Below are 27,500 nucleotides of genomic sequence, written 5' to 3'. Positions count from 1 at the left end.
TTGAAGTGTTCTGCTTAAAGCCTAACTGTAATAATGAGAAGCATAAGGATATGAATGTAAAATCTAAAGACTAAAGACTATGCAATCTCCAACTCTCTGCACAAGCACACACACCCACACACACAGTCACAAGACACACACACACACACACACACACACACACACAGTCCGAAAGTTGTGTCAGCCTAACTGGGAAGACGGATATATTTAGACGTGTTTAATTTGCATGCCGGTGTGTTTGTGGGCCATGTAGGGGCGCGGAGGTGCTGGGCAGAGTTGGCGTGTGATTAAGCTTCTGCTGCCTGCAGTGCACGGGGGGGGGAAAGCTGCTTCCCTGGCACTTTCATGCCCGCGCGCCAGGGAGATGCCAATAAGAGACATGAGAGGGAATGAAGGAGCGGGCAGCTATGCGGGGGAAAGGCACGCAAGATGCGCACGTGCGCACACACACACACACACTCACACACACACACACACACACACACACACACACACACACACACACACAGAGAGAGAGAACATACAATACAGAATCGACACAATGCTCATTCAGACCTATAATGAGGGCTTTTTTCCGCTCAAATCTGCTGAATGCTGACTCCTGGAAAGGGAACAATAAACGGTCCCCTGAGGCCGGCTGAGAGTGGCTAGTGACGAGCACGGCAGCTAGAGGGGCCAACAAGTTGCTGCAGCACTTAACGCCTTCTAGGGCACCTTTGATGTGAGGCCTATTAAAGTCATGCTCACTCTCACTCTCGCTCTTCTCTCTCTCTCTCTCTCGTTGTCGCTCTTGCTCTCGCTCTCTCTCTCTCTGTCTCTCTCTCTCTCTGTCTATATCGCTCTCTCTCTTGCTCCCTCACTCTCATGCTCTCTCTCTCTCTCTGTCACTGTCACTCTCTCACTCTCTATGTTTCTCTCTGAACTTCAATCTCTCCTGGTTGTCCCACACGCTGTGTTCTGATTTACCCCCTCCCGGTGGGCAGGTGGGTGACGGGCATCCGATGCGTCTGTGGCGCGTGTCTGCGGAGGTGGAGGCGTCGGCGGGCGCGGTGCTTCAGCGGGTCCTGCGTGAGCGCCCCCTGTGGGACGAGGACCTGCTGCACAGCCGCGTGCTGGAGAGCCTGGAGAACAGCACCGAGGTCTTCCACTACGTCACCGACAGCATGGCGCCGCACCCGCGCAGGGACTTCGTGGTGCTCCGGTGAGTGGGACACGCGTGGACTGGCACTCACTCACTCACTCACTCACTCACTCACTCACTCTCTCTCTCTCTCTCTCTCTCTCACTCACTCACTCACTCACTCACTCACTCACTCACTCACTCACTCACTCACTCACTCACTCACTCACTCACTCACTCACTCACTCACTCACTCACTCACTCACTCACTCACTCACTCACTCATTCACAAGTTATTTACACACTCTCTCACAAGTCATTTACACATTCACTGTTGCAAATTCACTCGTAGACTCACCAAATTCACTCGTAGACTCACCATATTATCACTCTCTCACTTCCTCTGCCATACACACTTACAGTCATGTTAGCACACTCAGACTGCATATCAGGAATCAAAGTCGAGTTTGTTGGGCTGTACCAAATACTAAAGCACCAGTAGGTGAATGTTAACACTCTGGAACTTAACTTAACTGGAAATTTAATTGAAATCTAGTACGGCCTTTAGTGGCCCGTTACAAATGGCCGATCGTAACAGGCGAAAGAAACTTGTGCGATTCAATAAACATGCCCCTCCTTTTCCTGCTCCTGCAAGCACCAATCTGCCCCAGGCCGTATGCGGCGATGTGTCACCACCTTGAACAGCTCCCATCGACTTCCTTTTCAGTGCCCCCCTTTGCACTCGCGGATTAAGTGGTTACGCGTGTCGACTGCATCCAAAGTGTGTGGAGATCAAAGCACGACATGAAGAGCCAGACAAGAAGGACGTGGAGACGCATAATATCACAACGGCCCCCGTAGAGTGCTATTACAAGTGCATGCGTGTGACGCTAAAGAGTTTTGTCACTTTAGAGCCGCCTGATCATTAGTGGAAAGCGATGAGCGGAGCGGTCTCCTAGATCACAACACGTTTTATACATGAGGCTGCCCAGGGGCGGTCGGATGTTTAAAAAACGTCAGTAGCCCCGTTATCTGTGTGTTTCGGAGCAAGTCCGGTCCCCAGCAGCCCTTTGTTCCAGACATCACAACAGTGCCAGTTGGGACAGGAGAGGAGGCTAACTTTTCTACTGAATATGATTAACTCTGTGACTTTGCAGTGGCACATTTGTAACCAGATCGGATCTCCTTCCAATCCAATCCAATCCACACACCGGTTTTCCAAAGTGCTGTACAACACAACAATAATGACAACAGTAGAATAAATGAGATAAAAAATAAAAGTAAAAAAATAAAAGTAATACAAAAATAACAACTTCCTAACAAGCTGCTGGAACGATATTGTTCTTACTGCATAATACAATGTTCTTACTGCACACAAACAGTTTGAATACCCCTGTGGGAAACTGATTGTTTTCGGCGGTCAATAGTAGTAGTAGTAGCTTCTTTTAATAATATTAACAGATGTGGTAGTAATTCGTAAGTAAGGTCTGCGCTGCAGCTTGGATTCTGTTTTGGTGCTGTAAGTCACTTTGGATACATGTAAATGTCAGTATGTGTTGATGGTACAGGTCGATGCTGTTGTTGACCTAAGTATTTATGACCACAATCTCAGCCCCTTTAATGTGGCCCTTAAATATAGAGCAGCATTTGATACTTATTTCCGAGCTGTTTTGTGATGGTTTGTGCCGGACTGTTGGGGAGCACTTGTCTTGGCTGTAATCCGATGGGAAATTGGCAAAATCATTAAAATCCCACACCGCCTATAAATCCTGTGGGGAAAATCAATTGGAACACCCTACAGCAATAATTGTGGTATCAACATCTGTCTTATTACACCTATAGCTAAACTAATGAAGAAATTGCATTTTGGCACAAAGCCTCTAACTGGATTGATGCCTCAGACGAACACTGATTCTATAATTGTATAGCCTCTAACATTTCTAATAGTGTATCCAGTGTTTGTGCAGATGTAATTGTGGCGTGCTTGAGCATATGATGCTGGCATTAAACCAAAGTTTGTGTGTGTGTGTGTCGTCCCTTTCTTTTTGCCCAGGCGCTGGTGCAGCGATCTGCCACGGGGCGTCTGCGTGCTCGTCTCCTCGTCGGTGGACCACGACAACGTCCAGCTGGAGGCGGGCATCCGAGCGGTGCTGCTGACCTCACGGATCATCATCGAGCCGTGCGGACCGGGCCGCTCCCGCCTCACGCACTACTGCCGGGCCGACCTGCGGTGAGCAACCAACACAAACACACCAGCACAATCACACCAACACCAGCACAATCACACCAACACACCAACACCAGCGCAACCAACACAAACACACCAACACCAGCACAATCACACCAACAAACCAACGCCAGCACAATCACACCAACACCAGCGCAACCAACACAAACACACCAACACCAGCACAACCAATTCAAACACACCAACACCAGCACAATCACACCAACACACCAACAACAGCGCAACCAACACAAACACCAACACCAGCACAATCACACCAACACACCAACACCAGCGCAACCAACACAAACACACCAACACAAACACAACCAACACAAACACACCAACGCAAACACACCAACACAAACACACCAACACCAGCACAAATAAACCAACAAACACACCAACACCAGCGCAACCAGCACAAACACACCAACACAAACACCAACACAAACACATCAACACCAGCACAACCAACACAAATACACCAACACAAACACACCAACACCAGCGCAACCAGCACAAACACACCAACACAAACACACCACCACAAACACACCACCACAAACACATCAACACCAGCACAACCAACACAAATACACCAACACAAACACACCAACACCAGTACAACCAACACAAACACACCAATACCAGTACAACCAACACAAACACACCAATACCAGTACAACCAACACAAACACACCAATACCAGCACGAACACACCAACACCAGTACAACCAACACAAACACACCAACACCAGTACAACCAACACAAACACACCAATACCAGCACGAACACACCAACACCAGCACAACCAACACAAACACACAAACACACCAAAGCCAAACAAACAGACGCGGCAAACAAAAGACAGACGCTTCTCGACTGGTCTTCGCTCATGTCTCTGAATGGTAAACTGTGTGGATGATCTCCTGGGAAGTCTATGTAGGATTGTTGTCATAGTCTTTCATTCCTCTTTTCCCAACAGTGCGTCAATGGATAGCTTGTCACACAAATAAGAGTAAAGAACATGGATTTGGTTATGTAGGACATGCATATTTGCATTGTGTTTGCTATTTATAGGAAACCTCTTTCCACTTGAGGGATGCAAAGCAATACATGCACATGTCTTTGATTTCAGAAGTGCACAGGACAAGTTTTAAATTCCTGGTGCTGCAGTAGGGGATTTCTCACAGTGACCGATGAACAACCAAGCCCATTTCACATTGCACAGCATGGCATGAGATCCAGCAGTAATGTACAAATGGCTTGTGGCAGTCACAAATGTGCCGCATGTTGTATACGGTATTCATAAAGATAGCTCCTCCTGACCCTGTTTAAGTTTCCTTGAACAAGACGCCTCCGCCGTGTGTGGATGTGTGTGTGTGTGTGGATGTGTGGATGTGTGGGTGTGTGTGTGTGGGTGTGTGTGAGCCATGAAAGTAGTTGGTGCTCAGAGTAGGAAAATGTAAGCAGTACATTTAAAGCGTCTTTGGGGACCTTGAAAAGCGCTATATATAAAACCTATGTATTATTATTATTATTTCCCATTTCCCATTTTTGATGACAGTTACATAACGGATGACTATTCACAGTTTAGGATCCAGTCTTCTCCAGACTGGTTTTAGTACATTTATTTGAACCACTACACCAAGCTGGTCATTGTTAAAGGAGAAATCTGGTGAGTTTTTACATAGATCTCGGTCTCTCGAGGTCATGAGTACAGTCGGTACAACAAAAAGGAAACAAACAATCAGTTTTGCATATTTATGAGTTCCCATTTACACGCCTACAAAGTGTAGCGCTGTAGCTGCGCCTGGTTGCATTAGCTGGAAATAGGTAAAAAACAATTGTTTTCTTTTTTTCCTACCAACAGTACTCGGTAATCTCGAGAAGCAGAGATCGATGTGAAAATCCTTTAACTCCCAAATTTCTGAAAAGTCTCTGAAATGTGTGGGTCTGTGCAATACTGAATAGGTTTGTGTGTATATGAGATTGTTGTCTTGTCATACGTTTCTTCTCTTTTAATCCACTAGAAATCATATTTATTTGTTTGTAGCATATTCTATTAGTCTTTGCACTAATAATTTCGTTGTACATTGTGACAATGACAAATTAAAGATATTCTATTCTATGGTGAAAACCAATGGTAAAATGGCACACCTAGCCATAATACCAACCTCCAAATGCTGTCAGGATGTTATGTACTAAATGTTATATTTAGATCTTATTGGTATACCTTATTTACCATAGATCACATTTAGAACTATATATCAGTCATGTTTATTAAAATGCCCTATTTGTATTAATTTGCATAGCACATGGGGGGCCCCTGGCTCATAAAATGAATTATTACATGTTCATTCATTTAACAAGACAAAATAGAAAAAAAGACTTTGGGCTCCACCTTCACTAAAGTCAGAATGCTGAAATTCTAGGTTTGCTATGCATGTCAGCTCCCAAACAGTTTATGTCCCAGCCATGCACTTTAAAGTGGCTTTAAAAAAAAAAAAAAAAAAAAAATACATGGCTTGCTCAGTTCTATCACCCATCTATTATTTGTAAGGGGACAAGAGCACTCACACTTGCACATCCTTCATCAACAGAGAGCTGCTCTTGTAATGACCGTCCTCTCAAATTGCAGCTGGGATATTAGGCAGAGCAGAGAGTCGATGGAAGCAACTCAGGGCATGGTGGAGCAACAGCTGTGCTGTTCATGTTCTCCCGAGCTCTTGTAGTCCTCTTTTTATTGCGCATTATTGCCCTCCTCTTAAAATGAGTCTCTGGTGTTCTTGGGTTCCTCGAGAGGCTCCTGAATGTGTTTGCTCTTGACTTGTGTGCGTGCGTGCGTGCGTGCGTGTGTGCGTGTGCGTGCGTGCGTGCGCCCGTGCGCGTGTGTGCTTTGTTTGTTTGTGCTTCCTGGCTGACGTGATGTGTGTTGTCCTCCTCTCTGCCAGGGGCCGTTCTCCTGAGTGGTACAACAAGGTGTTTGGCCACCTCTGCGCCGTGGAGGTCGCTAGGATACGGAGCTCCTTTCCCGTGCTCACGGCTCGAGGCCCTGAAACCAAACTCTGAGACACGGTGGAGGACTGACCCCACGACCTTGCAATCGTATTCACAAGGTAGCGGGGGAAAGAGGGAGTGAGGGCGCTTGAGTGAGGGATGGAGGGATGGAGGGATGGAGGGATGAAGAGAGAGACGAGGACGGAGAGTGAGTATCAAGGAACAAGAGAAGTCTCCCTCAACTCCATTTGTGTTGAAATGTGACCTTTTCGGCTGCCCCAGCATCTGAACCATATTATCCGGGGGACAGTGCTCCCAATTAGCAAAATACCATGGAAACAACCACACTGAAAGAACGATAGAAAGAAAGAAAGAAAAAAACATCATTGCAAAATTCTTTCAAGGTCAAGGTCAAACCAACTGATGGCACAAAGGAGTGAAATTAAAATTGTGCCCTTGAGAGACCTCGTGTCTGTGTATGTGCGTGTGTTTGGCTCAATACAGGATAACCTTGTTCGGAGAGTTATTAATTAAGACTGTGCAAACACAGTAGGAACAAGTTTGAAATGCAGTAGGTGTACATCCTATGCGAGTGCACGAGATAGAAGCCAACATATGAATGTGTGCGTTTCTCACATGTCTTATAAAACACGGGCTCACTGACCTGATCAATCATCCCACGCAAAGACAGAGTCTGTGTGCGTTAAAGCTACTCGAATGATCAAATCACTGGCTCAACGAACGGCCCTTTATAAATGTTGCAAACATTTTTAATTATTATTCAAAGACCAAAAAGGCCATAATTGTGCAGAAACAATCGATCCCAATGAATGTTGGATGCAGATAGTTAAAGGGGATTGAATGCCTGCATGTGTTTGTTTGTGTGTGTGTGTGTATGTACTGTATGTGTGCGTTTGTGTTTGTGTGTGTGAGAGAGAGTGTATGTTGACTAAGACTGCCAATGTGAACATGCATATGTTTATCACAAAGCCATATTCATCTGTACTGACTATCAGTTCTGCCGTTGACACGAAAGGCTACATGCCAGGTGCAACACTGTGTGGATTAAACACATATCGCCTTGCGTGAACTGCATGCGTTAAATGTTGCTTTGCGTGCGCTGCCTGTGTTATTCATATCGCCTTGCGTGCATTGCATGCGTTAAATACATATTGCCTTGCAATGGGGGAACATTTTGAGACACTAGACCTCAGGGGCATTAGCTTAGAAGCCAAATAAAGAGCCTATCTGCTCCTCGTTTTAAAACACCCGCCAATGCTACTGTACAGGGAATCTGAAAGCCATCGTAAAGGGTTGCAAAGGATCTAATACACACCCCTTTAATGCAGTAACTCAGGAGATGTTTAGTGGTCGTTATTGTCATTAATAAGCACGATAACATGTATTATCTATGCAAAAATAAAAAATCATGTTAACCTAAGAGAATATAATATATTTTAATAGTGAATCAGTATATTTTTGTTCTGTTTGTAAAAGTCACCCATACCATATCTGACACCCTGTTTATGTCGTGTGTGTAAATGCATGCATTTCATGGTGCATTTAGTGATGTAACACTAAAGTGCAATCCTCTTGAAATCCATCTGGATGTATGTCAGTGTTTTCCTAGAGGACTCTGGCCTTTGTTCTCTTCCTTCAAGGTAGAGTCACCGAGTGTTGGGTGTCATTTGGGGAATTAAAGTGCCTTCAGGGTATTCCTTCCTCTCTTCCTCTCTCTCTCTTTCTCTCTGTCTTTCTTTCTCTCTCTTTTTCTCTCTTTCTTTCTCTCTCTCTTCTCTGAAAAGACCCTCGCCTGGTGTACAGAGAGAGAGTGCACTTTGTCTTTATCTATCACTATGAAGTGTTAAGTTCATTAGGATGATAAAGTCAGTTACATTTGGACTGATTGCGAAAAAAGGGATGAAGTGTGGATGTAATGTCCCCGGAACGCAACCTTTTTGCAGCTCATTCTCTTGTTTGTGTTTTATTTGTGTCCACATGTCTTCTGTTGCTCCCTGTGTCTCCAATCTGTGGATATGTGTGTACACGTGTACTGTATGTCTCTACAGTACATATTCTTTTGTCTCGGTTTTATGTTGGGTGTTCTAAAACGCCACTGTTTTGCCAGCGTGTTTGACCAGTGTGTCGGACATGCTGCTTCTGTTCTCTTTGCCTATCCGTCTTGCCTTTCTTCAGCCTTCTCCGACTCATTCATATGCGCACACGGCATCTGCTACAGTGCATCAGCTGGTCCTCCTCCTGCCAGTTTTACTCCCTCGCCACATCTTAACTATCAATCGTTCTTTTATTTATTTCATGTTAAAAGCCTTTCATTCTTTTTTTTTCATGCATCGCGCATGTTGGAGCACGTGCATTGAGAGTGGGTGGAATATGTGGCGAAATTGTACCCATTCACATTTCATTGTGGAGTAAAATCAAAGCAATTTGTATTTTAAAAACGTTATTGACAAAAAGTGTTTATTTAACAGTAGCTAAATTATTTTTTGCAATGTTTAGACTGTGATGATATCTGGTTTTTAATATTTGGTTGTTCCTGATCTGACAACATTTCAATTTACTACCTATTTGTATAATACTGTTCCACCAATAAATGGATGGAAACCAATAAACTTTTGGAAGAAAAAAGGATGTTTGTCTCTTGGATTCCTTCTACCCTTTTATCCAGTGTCTGTACAGTATAAATATGTATGAGGTATTGAATATGAATGTATACACTTGAACCAGAATATTGACAAATGCCTACTGGCCTTATTTCTTGCTGTGCCTCAGAGGAGTTGAATAGAAATCGGACTGAATCGGTCCTCGTAGCTCATCTCTGTGTCCACTTCATTAGCGCAGGTCTTACTCTCCGTAACCCAGGTTCTAATGCACAGCAGCGCTCCTGATGAATTATTCCTGACATCACAAGGATCTGGCAGCACAGCGCGAAAGTGCTCCCCCTCGCCCACTCTCTCATCTCTCATCTCTCTCTCTCTCTCATCTCTCTCTCTCTCTCTCTCTCTCTCTCTCTCTCTTTCTCTCTCTCGGATGGCCTCTGTGGCACACAAACTGCATTAAGTGGAGGGGACAAGATTCAGGTGAAGAGGTGTCTGTGAAATTGGCCTGCTGATTAGGTCTGCTGCTTAGCATATGGTCAACAAGGAGAGAGGGGTGCAGCTGTGCTCTGCGAGAGAGCTGTAGCAGCTCCATGTAGTCATCGTGGTGAATAGTAATAACTAAGCGATATGCATTTGCATTCATTCATTTGCTAGATGCATTCATCTAAAGTTTCTTACACGTAAAAAAAGTACTGCAAGCTCAGTCACAAACTAATACGGTATTGCTCATCAACTTGATGAACTTGACTTCGCTGAGGTGACACGGAATTCAGTGATTTCTGATTGCCGCATGGGGGGCAGCAAGGATGTTGCACCATTGTGTCATCATATGTCATCATTGTGTCATGATATGTCATCACCAGATACTTACAAACACACACTGGTGTTTTCACTCATCAAAGATTCATTAGCCCACCTGTGACCTTAGGCTATTATATGAAGATACCCGGTTGTAATTGTTATTGGTAATGCCGGGGGCATAATGATTAGGAACACCTGGTGCATGGGCCTCTGCTAAACGGGTGCATGCTGTCTCACCCCTCTATTAATGGAGGGATTAGCATTTGTTTGCTAACCGCGTGGCCATTTATCTCTTGTTTATCTCAGCTGTGATGTTTTATATTAACATGTCTGATGACTATATTTGATGGGGTCATTCAAGGATGATTCCTCTTTTGCAAGAATCACATTATTATAGCATACATGGCACACTTTCCCTGCTTGCATAACTCCAATCTCTGTGGACGTTATTATTGTCTTTGATCAAATCTTCAATAGACCTCTTCATGAGCGAAAATATTTTTGAACCTGATGGGAAGCCATTGCTATTCTGTGTATCATCTGTGATTTCCTCAACTCTTAATTTAAATATCCCTTTTTGACAGGGCATAGTTATTTCCAGACTATTAACGGCATGAATATATTCAGAGTAGCTCTGTAAAACACTCATGTACTAAGTTGACTGCATTGGTGGTATGCTGGTCATGAGCGAGCTGTCTTTTCTGTATAAGAAAATGATGTTTTGATGTGTTCCCCACACTGCTCATGCATGGTCACTTCATTATGCATGCACTGAATGACCACTGGACAATCATGTGAGATGATGAAACAGCACACAGACACAAATGCACAAAAAATCTGCATGCATAAAAACATGGCCAATACAACACAAAGGCAGAGTGTAGAATTTGTTACAATTATTATAACAAGCAGGGTGCACAAACAACCTACAGTATACAGGCTTTTAAAAAGCTAAAATAATCCCTCTCGCCAGGATTTTGTTTGTTCAACAGAACTTCCAAAAATACATCTCTTGCAAAATGGCCAAAATAAAGTGCTTATCCATGTTTTGGCACCCGATTGTGAACCGCAGGGCTGAAGAAAGTTTGCTCAATCCATGTAGATGTTCAAATGTTAATCGCTGAGAAATTAGGGTTCCCGAAAATCCTAATAACGTGGGAAATCCTTTGGCGAACAATGCAAGATGATTTTTTTTAACGAGGCCACTAATCTGCATTTAGACACCACCCTACAGTACATACCAAGCAGTACAGTTAATTCGATAATGTGAGATTTTTGGGTCTCATTCATTTTCAGAGATGTACAAATATGTACAAGCTTGCCTGACTACTGCAGGCCCACTTAAAGCTATTTGGCCTTGAGTGATTGTTAATGGCTTTCTGATTGACAGCACAGAAAATAACCATTTGAGATGTACTATACGTTGCATATCTTTCATTTTTAAAGACATTTTCTTAATTGCCCAATCATATTACTTTGACTTTTGGTAATAAGAGAATGGGTGATAAAAGAGAAACAACTATTAATGTGATATCCATACAGTATGTTGCAATTAAATGATAAAAAAAAGAAAATAAAGCAATAGCTCTTTTTTGAAAGACTTATTTGTTTGATTTGTCTGAAACAGGAAAATTGGATTTAGAATAAAATCCCAAATCGAATCTGAAACTGTTTAATATTCTTATTTATACTGAATGTGTGTAAAGTGATAAGGGATTGTGGCACATTTTCTAATCTGTAGCCTATAGGTATGCATTTAGATTTATGATAAACTTATCTGAAAAAAATATTACCAGGAAGCTAGACAGCAGTGGCTTTTGCTGCTGTGTGCTTGCCCTATTTACTGCTTCCAGTGTGTGTGTGTGTGTGTGTGTGTGTGTGTGTAAGGTCTGCAGGGTGACAGGCTGTCCTATTTCTCATGTTTGTGCCCCAAAATTGTGTTCTGAAGATGATACACAAGGCTGCCTGTCATGAAGTCAAAATGAATCTGGTGACCCCTCACTGAGAACTGGAATTCAAAACATTTGTTTTCCAAGTTTGATTAAAATATCTGCATCCATAAGCAAACCAGCCCAGGCAATTAAACTGCATCCTGTCTTTGATATATGGATCTTAGGGCATGGCATTGTTAGAGCAGATTAAAAAGAATGGACTACAACTATCAATTTGGCAAGAATTATGTTATTTTCAACTCATTGTACTTCATACAGTTCAATAGCTAACCTTATCAGTTATACTAACAGTAAATAACAGTAAAAAGAGCTGATTAAACTATTATGCTTACCAGTTTTGCCGTTTTTTTTCATTAAAGTAGCGCAAGCAAAGGGAAGCACCAAATTGAGAAGAATACCACTTTCAAAGATTTAGCCTAGCATTAAAGAAACTGAGGAGCATTTTCTGGTGTGCGGACTTCTCTCTCCTAACTTAGGCTATGCTTATCTGTCCAGCACCCAGTTTTTATTGTTTTTGGATGTGCGTGCGGTAGCCTGCCCCTTTGCACCATAATGCTTTGAGACATACTAATGGCAACCAGTGGAGATGCCATCACAGATTAGGATTCCTTAACATCCCTGTGGCAGGTACTCAGCCAGCAGCACCTGGGTACAATGGGTACAATGTTGTTGATTCAAAAGGCTGAGGCTAATGTGCAGCCGAAAGGATAATCTACCTGCAAAGCAATATGCTTCATTTACCCCTGTGAACCATGAACCATAAAGGAAAATGAGCTATGACATTTAAAAACAATCATTCTGTTATAAATAACAATTGTTTCATTTTGAATGGGGCTTCTGTAATTTACCATCGTAACTCAACCTCCTTCTCTACGCTTGGGCTGGATACGACCCACGTGCCACGTCACACATTTATTGATATCAGATGAGCTATGCATTGCACATAGCCTATGACAAGGGAATCATTTTGGATGAACAATTTCCTTGAGAATACCTTGCTAGGGTTAATATCTCCACTGATATCAGGAATTATGCAGAACTGTATATGCAATACGAGGCTTTATTCAAATAAATTGATGATGTAACTTCATTTCGAAAAGTGCACATTCAAATTGCTCTATCAGTTTTATCCCCATTAAAATAACTAGAACAACATTGCCATTTACGTTGATGGATAACACAATCCCCAAGAATGATGGACTAGGCTTCCTTAACATACGCAAAGGGCAATGGCTTGGAATGGACTGGCATGATTGAATCTGAGAATGGTTGCTGATTATTGTCTGTGTGAATGTTGCCTCCATCTCTCATCCCCTTCTCTGCAGCACCGAGTGATCTCTCATACTGTAGCCTATGTGACGCATGTATCCCACATCTCGGAACAAAACAGCCTGACACTTGAACGTGCACATGATGAAAAATATCGTTCATTTGCAGGGTTTCACCAGTGCTTCAACCTCTCTGCTTCCAGGTTTCTGTCTCAAGAGACACTTCAGCTGAAATGCTCCTTTTGGTGGTCACAAACACCTCAAACACATATTTCATCAAGAAGACATCCCAAGTGTTTACCTTGGGCTTGGTATTTTTTCACTCCAAAACAGACCACAGAACTAGATTGTTAGAAACCATACCTTGATGGTATATTGATAAATAGCCATAAGGTAAAATGAGTAGGCCTAGTGACCATTCAAAACAACAGAAACCAAAACCAATGCTATACAAAAGAGATGGTCAATAATGTGACTAACTTTTTAATGCTACTAAAGAGGTCAGGTTAAAGGTAAACTATAGCCCTATTCGCACGGGATTAGTATTACCTGTGGACCTCTGGTCATTTTCAAATGATCACCCCACCTCTGTGTTACTTGCAGCGCATTCGCACGGGATAAGCAAAGTCTGTAAATAACTCTATTTTCGCTGACATTACACCCGGATATGTCGTATGCTAACGTCCGAAAACAACGCAGAAAGTAGAAAAGATATGCAATTGCAATGGCAATCACTGAGATGCAGATTCGCACGGGATTAGTATTATCACCGGACGTCTGTGTTTGGCGAAATACAGTAGGTAATTTGCGGCGGAATTTTCACTTTACAAATTACAGACATGGCACATTCGCACGGGACTAAGATCTCAGGCATTCTCCGCAATTATCACAAATCACCAAAGGTCCACAGGTAATACTAATCCCGTGCGAATAGGGCTTATGCAACGTTTTTCAGTTAAATATGATTAAATCAGTCATTACCGGTCGAACGATGGTTTTTCCGGCCGCCCTAGCGGTCTCTAGCGGTAGAACCACGCTGGCAATTTCAGGAGCCCTTGGGCACGCCACGCACCCATGGTCTACTCCAGGAAGTGTCATGTGAAGTCTCATGAAAAGGCACGGCAGACTGACCGATTGTGGAGTTTTGTGAAATATGCACGCTAAAGCTGTAGGGTAAGCTCTGCAGAGAAATATGCAAGCATAAACGAGCGAAAAAAACAAAAAGCGAAAGCGAAACCGGCAATGAAATCGCCAATCCTGCATAGTTTCCCTTTAATTTGACTAACTTCAATGCTACAAAAGAGATAGTCGTTAATGTGACTAACCTCAGTGCTACAAAACAGATAGTCGTTAAAGGGATAATCCGGAGTGAAATGCACTTTAGATCATTTTTTCGGACTATTGGGAGTACATACGTTGAGTTGACACCAAAATCATGTCATTCGGATGTATTTTGAGAATGTTCGAGTTCACCGTTTTTAGCCAAAACTCGTTAGCCTGGAAGTGACCGGGGCACGTCCTTTCGCCGCTACAAAACGCTATTTTTATACCACTTCTACTGTTCCAACCAACACTACACTTACGTGGTAGTGAGTAGAGGGTCCCTAAAGCCAAACCGAAGTATCCCCACGTCTTTATGTGGTCGGATAGAGAGTCCAGAATGAATTTAATCGAGTCCGTACCTTTCCGGAAATGTTATTAAAATGTTGTTAACACGTTGCTAGCTGCAGCGGCGACATTTCCGGAAAGGTACTGACTCGATTAAATTCATTCTGGACTCTCTATCCGACCACATAAAGACGTGGGGATACTTCGGTTTGGCTTTAGGGACCCTCTACTCACTACCACGTAAGTGTAGTGTTGGTTGGAACAGTATAAGAGGTATAAAAATAGCGTTTTGTAGCGGCGAAAGGACTTGCCCCGGTCACTTCCAGGCTAACGAGTTTTGGCTAAAAACGGTGAACTCGAACTTTCTCAAAATACTTCCGAATGACATGATTTTGGTGTCAACTCAACGTATGTACTCCCAATAGTCCGAAAAATTGATCTAAAGTGCATTTCACTCCGGATTATCCCTTTAATGTGGCTAACCTCAATGCTACAAAACAGATAGTCCTTAATGTTGCTAACTTCAATGCTACAAAAGAGAGCCGTTAATGTGATAAACTTTTTAATGCTACAAAAGAGATAGTCGATGTGATTACTAAGTTGGCACCAGTATCAAGAGGACAGGAGGCACTTCATGAAAACATAACAGCAGTTGATTTATTCTTTTCTCATCTTCAGGCATTACATTCATCAACACATGAGGAACACCAACAGACAAATAAATAGCTCTGTAGATGCTTTATGGAAGGAAATGGTCTACAAACCCCATTTCCAGCTCGGCAACATACAATTTAGTGGCTGAGTTTGTGGTTGATTTCAGGAATCATCTGTAATCATCACGGCATGATTTGGTCTATACAGGTACATTTGTTTTGTTAGAGTGTGCTTAGATTAAGATATGGCCAGTCTAGATGAAATGTGAAAGTGCATCTGTTTACGTGGTTTGTGTGTGTGTGTGTGTGTGTGTGTGTGTGTGTGTGTGTGTGTGATTAGATGTCGTGTGTGTGTGTGTGTGTGTGTGTGTGTGTGTGTGTGTGTGTGATTAGATGTCGTGTGTGTGTGTGTGTGTGTGTGTGTGTGTGTGTGTGAGTGGACTTGTTCCACCAGTCTGCATGAGGTAGGTCTCTGTGCATGTATTGTAAAGATATGTGCTTGAGAATTCTTTGTCCTTGTCTCTCGCTCTGGTGTCCATCAATGAGTCCTTTTTCCATTTGTTAAACATCCAAGGTTAATTCGATAGATCACTCACAAATAGCTTATCGCCTGTCCACCATGGTATTCTGTATGAGATGGTGTGTGTGTGTGTGTGTGTGTGTGTGTGTGTGTGTGCGTGCTTGTGCATTGCCAAACAGAAGAGAAGGAGTCCATCAGTTGGTTTGGCTGCACTTGTACCTGAGGCAGACTTTGAGTCTGTCCTGGAAGGCTCTGGTGGTGATGGTGTAGAGGATGGGGTTCAGAGCGCTGTTTATGGGCAGGATGAAGATCACCACCCACAGGATCATGGTTCCTGGAAGACAAAATCGCCACGGAAACAAGTAAACAACAAGGAGGGAGAGGGGTGTGTGTGTGTGTGTGTAGGGGGGGTGTTCTGGGGGCATCTGCTGTGATCCAATGAGCGTCATTGTGTGGATAACTGTTGGCTGATTTTCCCAGAAAACAGAGCTTTTCTCAAGGAAGAGCTCCTTTGCTAATCCCTGCTGCAGCTCTTACCGCCACACAAAGCCAAAGCCGGCTATACAGCACACGTACAGACACTATTACAATGCCTTAGTCACACTCTGGGCTTAGTGTGTGTGTGTGTGTGTATTTGGATGCGTATTAGAGTGAAAATGTGAACGGACCTGCAATCTGCACTCTAAGCAGTGAGAGGATCTTGAGCAAAAATATAGGAATCCAGCACATGGCGTCTGTGAAGACGATGAAGAAGAACCTCTTGGCTATGGACACCTCGCGGTCAAACACGGTCTGCCGCGCCGTCTTGGCCGTCTTCTGTACCGAGTAGAACATGCTGGAGTAGGAGAACACGATCATGACAAAGGCCACCAGATTTAACCCTGGAACAAACAAACATATTTCCATTTAATGCCGCAACAACAACTATAAACACACACATTGACAACACCGTGAGTACATTAATGCACAGCATGGACAAAGCCGACGGCTTAATTCCAACATACAGTAACTGAGCAGAAAGCTGCAGCCTACTCCAGAAGAGTGACTGAAATCATTTCTATGCAGATACAAAGCATTTGGCTCTTTGTTATTACGCAGTGAGCCGTTGTGTTGACTTCTCCCCCATTCATCCTCAGAACTGGGACAGCTGGCATCGGTAAAGGTTACTTGCTGGTTCAGTAACTATGCCAGCTATGCCCAGGGCGCCGCCATGGATAATTGTTTCACTTCAGTCTATCCGTCACACTCATTCCACAGTGTATCACAAACCCAGAGCCTTCTCCAATCTACCTCTTCAAACTGCAGTTCTCTCTCTCTCTGTATCTCTCTCTCTCAGGTCGGTCAGGTCTGTCTCTCTCTCGAGCGATGGCTGGCACTAGGGAGGCTGGGTGCACTTGGCAGGGGCCAACGTCTAAATCTTGGGCTGATTGAATTCCCGCCTCTCAGGGTACCTTGACACAAAAGGCCTGGGTGGAGGCTGCACGGATCCCACCTCCGGATCATACTCTCATACCCCTGCGCCCTCCCTCGCCCACTTCACCGGCCCCCGGGGAAATAAGGCAAAGCTACAAGTGGGTGATGGGCACGGCCACATCATCTCTTATCGGCAGCTCAGTCTTAACACGCTCAGGCAGGCTGCCATCTCACACATACACAGTCTCTTACACACACACACACACACACACACAAGCATTAATAAGAGATATTGACACTGACATGGACACAGCAGCACACAAACACACTCAACCCACAGCCTGTATTGACCCGGTCCTCCTCACCGAGGAATATTACTGTGGAGTAAGTCCTCGCGCCGGGCTTCTCCGTCTGGTCGGAGAAGTGCAGCGGGAAGCAGACGCCGTTGCGGCCGTAGTAATTCCCGAAGGTCCCGCGGTCCAGGAAGGGGATGACGGCGATGGTGAAGCCCAGGAGCCAGATGGCGGTCAGGTAGCAGAGCGTCTGCTTGCGGCCCACGTGGAAGTTGCGGAAGGGGAAGACGATGCACAGGTACTTCTCCAGCGTCATGTACGTCAGCATGAGCACCGACACCTCGGTGGACAGCATGGCCAGCGAGCCGATCAGCTGGCAGGGCAGGCTCTCCATCCAGAGCTGGGCGTGGCGGTTGTACTCGCCGCAGTACTTGATGTCGAAGGCGCCGATGAAGAGGAGATAGACCCCCATGAGACAGTCCGCACCTGCGGCCGTGGAGAAGAAGATCACAGAGAATGACGCACGGGCATACATCTGTCTGTGTGTGTGACTGTGTGTGTGTGTGTGTGTGTGTGTTTGAAAGTACAAAGCATTCATTTACATGTATTCATTTGGCAGATGCTTTTACCCAAAGCGAGATAGAACATCCAAACTGCATCGCAAAGGAGGTTGCTTAGGTATCAAGAAATACTTCTGTCAGAGGATGAGCTGAGAGTGCACAATTACAGTATAGTACTAGTCGAAGTGAGGTGGAAGGAGATAAGTGGCAGAAAGATGGGAAGTGGATGATAAGTGCATGTTAAGTGTGTTGAGTTGTTAGATGTGTACGGAGAGGAGGTACTCAAAAAAAGTGGAGTCTTCAAGAGCCGTTTGAAGATAGAGAGGGGCGCTCTTGCTTTGGTAACACCTGGTAGGTTCAAAATAGTCTGCCGACTGGGGAACTAACTGTGATATGTTTCCACAAGTTATATTTGTAACTCATGCCCTTCTGGTGGCTTACAATATAGCAACTAATATGGACCCAAACGTATATAGTGGTAAAGTTTTTCATTTGATTGATTGCAAAAATGCCATCTGAACTGTGCGCCGTGGGGAGGAGGCAACAATAGGGGCAGCCGTGGCCTACTGGTTAGGGCTTCAAGCTTGTAACCAGAGGGTTGCCGGTTCGATCCCCGACCAGTCCACGGCTGACGTGCCCTTGAGCAAGGCACCTAACCCCTCACTGCTTCCCGAGTGCCGCTGGTTGGGCAGGCAGCTCACTGCTCTGGGTTAGTGTGTGTTTCACCTCACTGTGTGTTCACTGTGTGCTGTGTGTGTTCACTAATTTGGTTAAATTGGGTTAAATGCAGAGCCCGAATTACCCTCACGGGATCAATACGTCATCAAACGTCGATCAATATGTACGTATGCTTATACTTCTATACAAATCAAACTTGGGTTCAGACTGCACTGTTTAACCAGCGATGTGTTTCCTGCATGGACTTACAACAGAGAGACTTGATGGCCATAGTGTGGTGCCGGTTCTCGCTGGCTACGCACGAGCGGAGGCAGATGACAAATATGTTTCCGAAGCAGATGATGAAGGCGACCACCCAGACGAACACGCGAAGGATGATGTTGGCCAGCAAGTTCTCGAACGAGGAGATGCCGTCTGTGTTGGGCTTGCAGCTGCGCACGTTGGGCGAGTAGCCGCAGTATTCAAAGCGCTTGAAGTAGCTGAACACATTCAAAGGGATAATCATTTGCATTTCAAACACTGATTGACACAGTAAAGACATCATTATTTTTTTCCCTGAATATCACTTCACAGCAGTGAGCGTGATTGAAACCAATTTTAAAGAGCTTTTACTGAAAATACTGTGATATTCCTAAAATCTCCTTCCTCTGTACGAAGCCACTCTGTTCCAGCTCACCCATGGGGAGCAGGGAAAAGGCGTTCAATTATGATTTCGCTCAGAAGGCCGAGGATTTCTTCCCCCATCCTGGGAAGATCTCATCAGTTTTAAAGCTATTATATCTGGCTGAGAAACGCTACTGGTGATTCTGAGTCACCACCCAGTGTGTGTGTGTGGTGGTGACTGTGGATCCAGGACGAGGTGGGCATTTGAAATGGGATGGCCAGACTATCATGGGGTTCAGAGCTGTCTGGTTTATCACCTCACCGCCACCTGCTACCTCCCCAAACACCAGCCGCTCAAAACAAAATAAACACTTTGTTGTCTTTGTTACACTGGTACACTCTATGTTACTTTCTTTTTTTAAACGAGGGTACACTTCATTTAATGGCAAAATACACCTTAAATTCAACACATTTCTGGCTTTAGCTCATTACAATAATCAGTATTGACGGCTATGGTTGTGGTTTTTGGCCGATGTAGTAATGTTCTGTTCATGTCCTCAGAATGAAATGGGGTTTGGTGAGATGAAGTTAGGCGACACAGGTCTATTGTGCATTCTACATCCAAACTTTCTATGCCTCCAGGGCCCTTGAAAAAGTGCCTCCCAAAATTGATTTGTTGTTGGGCGCCGAGCTCAATTTATCCCATTCAATTTATTTATCTGGCGCGGCGCAGGCCTGACTTGATATGGAAAATAAATGGCAGGTGGAGGGAAATCAGCAGGGAGAGGGGTTTTTGCGGAGACAGTGTTAAATGCTGTGGGCTCCTGTGGCTACATGCCACACACTCACAGAAACAAAAGTGGTCAGGCCATATGGCCGGCCCACAGGGTGTGACCACTGACATGGAAAAAGACAAAGGCCCTGACCTGTGCCACAGACCATAAATACAGTATGTGGCTATTTGCTGGGCTATTACTAGCAGTTCAACCAAGGCTCAAGACCCAATCAATCTGTGCCCGGGGAAATTGAAGCAGCTTCACATGACCCAAGCAATGGCCAAGAACATCGTGTCTGAGTGAATGGCCCAATGTCGTTGATTAGGACTCGGCACCGATGTTACTTTCTATCACTGAAAGGAGGCAAGAACGATGCACTCCAGTCTTCGCCCCGAGGCTGCTAGAGACATCCCTTTTGGGTGTAGGCGGATGTTTGCCCCGGAGGCAGTCTGTCTGCACAGACACAGGGGGCGAGGAGCGAATGACTGCACCCTAGCTTTAAACTGCAGGATTATACATGGAGGACATTTCCATCCAATTTGGCCAACTATGAGAAAGGGCCGACTGAAAATGCATGAATAAGTCATAGCATTACAAGCCTGCATTTCCATCGAACACAAATAGGCCATTGCAAAGGGAGCAAGCCAGACTTCTCACATTACCCTCGAATCCCTACAGAAATGACTGTTTATGAGATCCACGCGAGTAGAATCACTCGTTTGCATCAGTCATCTGTATAAACAATATTTTCTTTCTTTGACATAAGCAAGTAAAAAGCAGCTCGAGTCCCCTGTTGAGTGTGTTGTGTGTTGATGCACTCATCTGACTATGTCAAATGACGTTCCTTTACTATGACGCATACTTATCTCTTGAGTAAAGAGCTTGGCAGAACCTGTGTCTGCATGCACAATCTTCATATGTGAGGTGCCATATGTTCACGGGGATTAAACTGTCACAAGTTGATGAAATATTTACATTCACACAAGGGCCCCGGTTAATGCATGAATCATATCATGTTTACATCCCACTAAAGAGGGCCTGGCAGGGGACGGTGACGGGCCCTGAGAGGAGCAGAGACGAAAGCAACACACGCTCACTCACATGTGGGACAAGTTGCTGAAAGAGCGAAACATGCGGATGCTGATGTTCGGGATCTCTACCTCCTCCATACTCCTAGGAAAGAGAGAGAGAGAGAGAGAGAGAGAAAGAGAGAGAATGTGTGTTTGTAATGTGGATGTGAGAGAGAGAAAGAGAGAGAGAGAGTCAGAGGACAAAGAGAGAGAATGTGTGTTTGTAATGTGTATGAGAGAGAAAGAGAGAGAGACAGAGAGAGAAAGAGAGAGAAAGAGAGAGAATGTGTGTTTGTAATGTGTATGAGAGAGAAAGAGAGAGAGAGACAGTGAAAACACAATTACTAAGGCTATCTTTACCTTACCTGACTGAAGTGACTCAAATCTGAGACTTGTAATGTGAACGAACATAGCATAAGATTGTGCTCCATTCTGCCATGTGGGACTTATCATGAGTAGCCATGCGGTTGACATATTGTGATGAACTGAGCTAGAGTGTGACTGTGACAGCAGTTCACTGGACCCTGAGGATGCCCCTTATCTCTCCTCCCTCCAACAAGCTGCCTTCAGGATCCAGGATGTGCCAATCTGCATAATCAATGGCAACACAAACACAAACCCATTGCACAGAGCTCAAACATACAGTACAGTGCACACTCTACTCACAGGGACTGAAGATTGACGAAACTGTCAAACTGATCTTCATATATTTTGGTCAGTGGGTTATTTGAGATGTTCCTGTACAAACAGAAACACGAACTCAGATAAAACACACACACACACACACACACACACACACACACACACACACACAGACAGACAGACAGACAGACAGACAGACAGACAGACAAAATATTAAGCATGCATCATCAAACACAGAAATCAATTCAGAGGCAGAGTGTTGTTTCTTTAGGTCTATAATGGCTGCCTGTTCATATTGCAATCTCACAACCAGTCAGTGGAGTTGAAGTAACTTGAATAAAGAAACCCACTGAAGGAGGAAGCAATCCTGAAAAGCATCCTCAGCCATTCAAAAGCAAAATAATGTTAAAAGACCATTTGAGAGGTGGTTGAACTTTTGAGCGTTTCTTTCCCGCTGTATAACAGAACAACTTTGGCCACAAGTGAAGACAAGTCAGACAAACAAAAACTTACAGCTGCTGAAGACTCTTTAGGTTCTGAAATAATGGTGGAGGGAGTTCTTCAATTCGATTGACCGAAAGGTCCCTGCAAAAAAAAAAAAACAGAACCAGTTTTTTCAGTCAATCAGAACCCCATTAAACCCTAATGTTTTCATGAGAAAAATATCAATAGCCAATCACTTTCTGTAATAACAGTCAGCCAATGGCAATGTCATTTTCGTTGAGATCGTGAATGTGTGTGTGTGTGTGTGTGTGTGTGTGTGTGTGTGTGTGTGTGTGTGTGATATGTGCTGTGTGTGTATTCTCACAATTCTATTAGTCGATGCATGGCTGAAAAAGTTCCCTTCTCAATAGTCCTAATGCAGTTTTTCCGCAAAACACTAGAACAGAAATACAAAAAACATTGGAATCAGCAAACATTTTAATCACACAACTTATTATAAATATAAAACTATTCTCACATTGTTAGAATACCGCATGTCAATTAAAACCAAGAGTTATAGTACAAGTTGCATAGGTTTATGATAATGTGGCTGTCAATCTTTGGCAGAACTCTCTCACACTTGTAGTCAGCACATATTGGAGTTTCTGTGCAGCATTGATCACTTGCCAGGGTAGAGGAGTCAAAGGTTCAAGATTTTTCACCCAGAGATCACTCCAGCTTAACACATCCAGTGTGTGCGTGCATTAAAGCAACACTAAAGAGTTTTTTGTACCTTAAAATAATGTTTCAAAAATCATTTCAGTGGTTCATCAACTCGTAACAGAGTGAACGGCACTTCTGCATTCACTTCGCGGCCCTCTATTGGCAATAACCGCACTATGTAAGTTTACCAGATCGGGTAGCGGATCTGTAGTTCAATGGAATGAGACATAAAAAAAATAAAAATTTGGCTTGCTTCAATGTCGCAATACATCATACTTTCAAAAAATCATGCAACATACTCTACCTTATCTGTAGACATTGTTATTTAAATGTGTGCATGCGACAGAGGAAAAGTGCTTTAGTGTTGCTTTAACTTATTTTCCTACATCTGGTCTACTATAGATCCCTTTCTCTGCTTACCCTGCTTTCTCATACAGATGATGCCTCTTCATATAGGTAAAGCATTACACTGTGAGAGCAGTTTAGTGCAAATAACACCCTGACATCAGAAATGCTGCTGACACAGTGACAGTCTGATGGCTGGTTCTACTGATCTTGATCATGCAAGACATCTCAGAATGCAGACTGTGGAACCACGCTTAAATGGTTTATTTTAACGGAAAAGCTACCTTGACAAATGAAAACGAAAAGCATCCACTACAGCATCCAGGATCCATACCAGTGCAACATATTGTCAGATTTTAGAAGTCTCAAAAAAAGCTTACTGCTTACCCTACCTTGAGTTTATTACCTCCGCCAAGGAGGTTATGTTTTCATCGGGGTTTGTTTGTTTGTTTGTCTGTCTGGTTGTTTGATTGTTTGTTCGCAACACGACTCAAAAAGTTACAGATGGATTTCAATGAAATTTTCAGGAAATGTCTGAAAGGACCCAAGGAAGAAACGATTACATTTTGGATTCAGGAGGCGGTTATGTTTTCGCTTGGCGGAGGTTTGCGTTCTCTGAGTGCTTTTCTGGTTCAAATTGCTCTCTACCAAATGACCTGTCGTGTAATTGGTGTTGGACGAAGTGAAAACACACACACTGTTTGATCAATCAGCCGGCAGTGGAGAAATAATCTGTATTGTGCAAATTAACAGCAGGCTACACTTCCATGTTGTTCATGTCTATTTAAGCCATCTAGCATATGTTTTAACATGTATAGCTATAGGGAATCCTTCATTCCAGCTGCCATAAAACTCTATAATGCACACAAATAACTTTGTTTATGTATAGTTTTTTAAGTATTTTTTTGGAACTTCTTATTAACTTATTAGGTCTGTATATATGTGAATCAATGTGTGGTGTTATGTCTGTTTTGAAGCTGCTGTGAAACTGTAATTTCCTGTTAAAGGATTAATAAAAGGATCTGTCTATCCTGCAAGAAATAGAGGCTTCATTTTACTGGTGACCATGTTCTGTTTGGTAAGTTATTTTCATGAAAAACAAAAACCTGTAGAGATTGCTGCAGAGTGTTAGAAAAGAGGATATGAACGGCTAGAACGCCTACACTTCTTACTTGTTGAAGTTTTGTTCGAGGCAAATTGTCTAGTCATTGTCTTTTCAAGCAGTGATGTTTGATGATTCAAAAGGATCTTCCTTTGATTTTTTCACAAATCGCACCCTGCTTATATCCTGTCTGTGTGTGTGTGTGTGTGTGTGTGTGTGTGTGAGAGAGAGAGAGCAAGAGAAAGAAAAAGAGAGAGAGAGAGCAAGGCAGAGAGTGTGTGGGTGTCTCCAGAGTTGGAGGTGTGGATGGCCTGCAAGGAGAGAAGAGGGGAGAAAAGGAAAAACTCCCAACAAATGGTCGACTGACGCAACGGCAGTGTGTGTGTGTGTGTGTGTGTGTGTGTGTGTGTGTGTGTGTGTGTGTGTGTGTGTGTGTGTGTGTGTGTGTGTGTGTGTGTGTGTGTGTGATGGCCCAATATCCGACTCACAGCACTTGTAAAGAGGTGCACTCCTCAAAGCTGGACTCACTCAGAGATGTTATCTTGTTTCCCTCCAGATCCCTGTCAGAGAAAAACACGGGCGGAATCGTAATGAGAAGCGCTTTTCACTCATGTCTACCCATCTCAGCATCCCTCTATGACTCTTCGCGCTAGAGGCTTAAGCGGCATCCTTGTAAGGAACACTGTCGGATTTTGTGAACATAAACAACCTAAGGGTGACTTTGGGTGTCTTCGGTTTCAGTGTTTCTCCATCCAATCAGAGGATGAGCTTCAAAAAGCTCCGACGTCTCTTGTCTCAGTGCACTGGAAAAGTGAACTTCACACATCAAATCTTTCTGATGGCTGAGAAAGTTGTGTGTTTGTGATGTGTGTAGAATATGTGTAAGGAAATTTCACCTGCATAGTTCACAGCTCAGTCATATGTACTGTAGGCAAGAGTAACTTATAACAACCCACACATGATGTCATAGTTTCATTCTTCTTTTCTAAATCAAATCTACAGTCTCTTATTCAATAAGAAATGGCAATATTTTGTAGTTAATATGCAATCACTTTTAAACAAGTAAAGATGAGTTCACAAGGTGAGATTTTAAACGTAGTCATGATGTTAAGATACAGTATTTCTCCTGTAATGTCAACCAAAAACATGCGTTACCTTCAATGAATTACATTGTTTTTTGCTGTAAAATACTAGTCTCGATGAACCCATATGAACCTGTTAGCAAATCTGAATTTGGGACAGGACCCCATTGATGACCATTTCCGAATGACCAAAAACCCAGGATCCAATCACAATCCAAAAAAATTACTTATCTAACATGGGGCAGACTTTATATGATGACAGAAAGTGCATCAAGTGCATTCAACACAACCAATGGCTGCACTGATTGTGACAGGAATAAACAGAGGATTTTCTGTGGAATTGAGTAAACAACTATATCTCAAGTCGCTGTGTGCCAGAGAGATGTGCCTGCTGCACTTCTGAAATGATTTGGTAAGAGTTAAGTTCAGTGCATCACTTTAAGTTAAATTTCACTGCGGGTAACGCCTCTGGGAAGTCTTAATACCAGAAGTTTGGACACAGGTGTCAATGAGATCCTTTCTAGGCGGACCCGCAGAGCAATTTAAAATGTACTGACAGGTTTGTCTGGATTCACTCAGGCTAGCTAGTAAACTGCTGAATTACCTGGAGCTATTTCATTTCCATGCAGTGGCTGAGTAGCCGTCCATAATAGTCCCCAGAAATTAATGCCTCAAACACAGTAATTACTTCCACCAAAAATGTTTTCAGTGCCATTTGATTGTCTGTTTGTTTGTTTGTTTGTGTGTCTGTCAGTCAGTAGGATTATGTGAAATCTACCAGGCCAGTATTCATGCAACTTGTTGAGACTGGAGGATTTACCAAGAAAGAACACATCAATGTAAGTATTTTAAATTCTGAGCATGGCTACAGGCAGAGGTCTCTGCTCTCTGAGTTAAATGTTGCCTACATGTTATCGCCATTTTAAATTGTGTTAAAGTGTGTAGGCCCTCCTTTCTCACTCTATGTGTGTCAATACATGTGTGTGTGTGTGTGTGTGTGTGTGTGTGTGTGTGTGTGTGTCTAACTTACAGCCAATGCAAGCGAGGCATTTCCAAACAGAAGGATGTCCTTGGGAGCTGCTCCATGGAGTTATTTACTAAGGAGCTATAGATAATTCATTAGTGTGAAGAAGCATATGCGCGCACACACCCACACACACACACACACAGCTATAGAGAATTCATTAGTGTGTAGAAGCATATACAGGGCAATCATGGCAAACACACACACACACACACACACACACACACACACACACACACACAGTTTTACAGCACATATTGGAATCAAGAATCTTCACTGTCCCACACCCGTACCAAATATACTGTACATCCGCTCATACACATACACATACACACAAACCCACACACACACACATTTGTGTGGATTAACGTGTGGCTGGTGTTTGATGCTACAGTATTTGGTAATTGATGAGTACGGTATGTAATTGGCGCGTGGCGATACTCACAGATAGTATAATGACTGGAGGCCTTCAAAGGCTCTCTCCCGTAAAGAGCTGATCTTGTTTTCATCCAGGATGCTGTGGAGAAAGGAACACAGCTCTTTAAAAATGCATGTCTTCTAATCAACCTTAATTGAGCTACGCAACTGAGCTCTACAGTATACCATTAGGGTTGCACCTCTGTTGCAGAGTGCTATTAATTATATCACAAATCATTTGTTATTAGACATCATTTCCAGAAACTAAATGGTCTTTAATGTTCCTCTACAAGTCAGCCTTTCGTGAATCACATGGACATTGTCATTGACACCAAGCACGCACAGCCAATCACATCATATGTTTTTTTTTTTTTTTTTCTTCATTCTCAGTGGGAAAGTGTCATTGAGGTGAGTGCTATTCCAATGCATGCTTTTGTATCAGTCTAATGGCACGTGTGGCTCATCTTGAATAGAGTGGGTTTGAGGGGGTGAAATCGCCACTAAATGATTCCGTCAGACTGTGTCTTCAAGCCTTTCATTAGATGGTTGTTTGTGTCATGCAGAGACTCTAAGCAGCA

At 43.5% G+C, this 27,500-nt stretch overlaps 2 protein-coding genes across 4 annotated transcripts in view; one reads left to right on the top strand and one right to left on the bottom strand.

Moving 5' to 3' along the window:
- The window catches only part of stard8 (StAR related lipid transfer domain containing 8), a 54,049-nt gene extending 47,233 nt beyond the window's left edge, over nucleotides 1–6,816 (top strand). For all 3 annotated transcript variants that reach the window (XM_062537066.1, XM_062537065.1, XM_062537067.1), the window contains 3 exons: nucleotides 984–1,201; nucleotides 3,174–3,350; nucleotides 6,306–6,816. In XM_062537066.1, coding sequence (XP_062393050.1) covers nucleotides 984–1,201; nucleotides 3,174–3,350; nucleotides 6,306–6,423 — 513 coding nt within the window. In that variant the 3' untranslated portion in view covers nucleotides 6,424–6,816. The remainder of the gene's footprint in view (nucleotides 1–983; nucleotides 1,202–3,173; nucleotides 3,351–6,305) is intronic.
- Nucleotides 6,817–15,661: 8,845 nt separating this feature from the next.
- rxfp2l (relaxin family peptide receptor 2, like) overlaps nucleotides 15,662–27,500 on the bottom strand; it is a 33,890-nt gene continuing 22,051 nt past the window's right edge. The window contains exons 8-18 of the mRNA XM_062537080.1: nucleotides 26,951–27,022; nucleotides 26,512–26,586; nucleotides 24,888–24,959; nucleotides 22,615–22,686; nucleotides 22,320–22,391; nucleotides 21,831–21,902; nucleotides 21,196–21,267; nucleotides 18,965–19,194; nucleotides 17,550–17,963; nucleotides 16,440–16,652; nucleotides 15,662–16,105 (exon numbers count right to left, since the gene is read on the bottom strand). Of these exons, the coding sequence (XP_062393064.1) occupies nucleotides 15,966–16,105; nucleotides 16,440–16,652; nucleotides 17,550–17,963; nucleotides 18,965–19,194; nucleotides 21,196–21,267; nucleotides 21,831–21,902; nucleotides 22,320–22,391; nucleotides 22,615–22,686; nucleotides 24,888–24,959; nucleotides 26,512–26,586; nucleotides 26,951–27,022 (1,504 nt within the window). The 3' untranslated portion in view covers nucleotides 15,662–15,965. The remainder of the gene's footprint in view (nucleotides 16,106–16,439; nucleotides 16,653–17,549; nucleotides 17,964–18,964; nucleotides 19,195–21,195; nucleotides 21,268–21,830; nucleotides 21,903–22,319; nucleotides 22,392–22,614; nucleotides 22,687–24,887; nucleotides 24,960–26,511; nucleotides 26,587–26,950; nucleotides 27,023–27,500) is intronic.

Source organism: Sardina pilchardus, chromosome 5 (assembly GCF_963854185.1).
Source record: "Sardina pilchardus chromosome 5, fSarPil1.1, whole genome shotgun sequence".
In the NCBI taxonomy this organism is placed as follows: domain Eukaryota; kingdom Metazoa; phylum Chordata; class Actinopteri; order Clupeiformes; family Clupeidae; genus Sardina; species Sardina pilchardus.
This window is presented reverse-complemented; position numbering and strand designations above follow the sequence as displayed.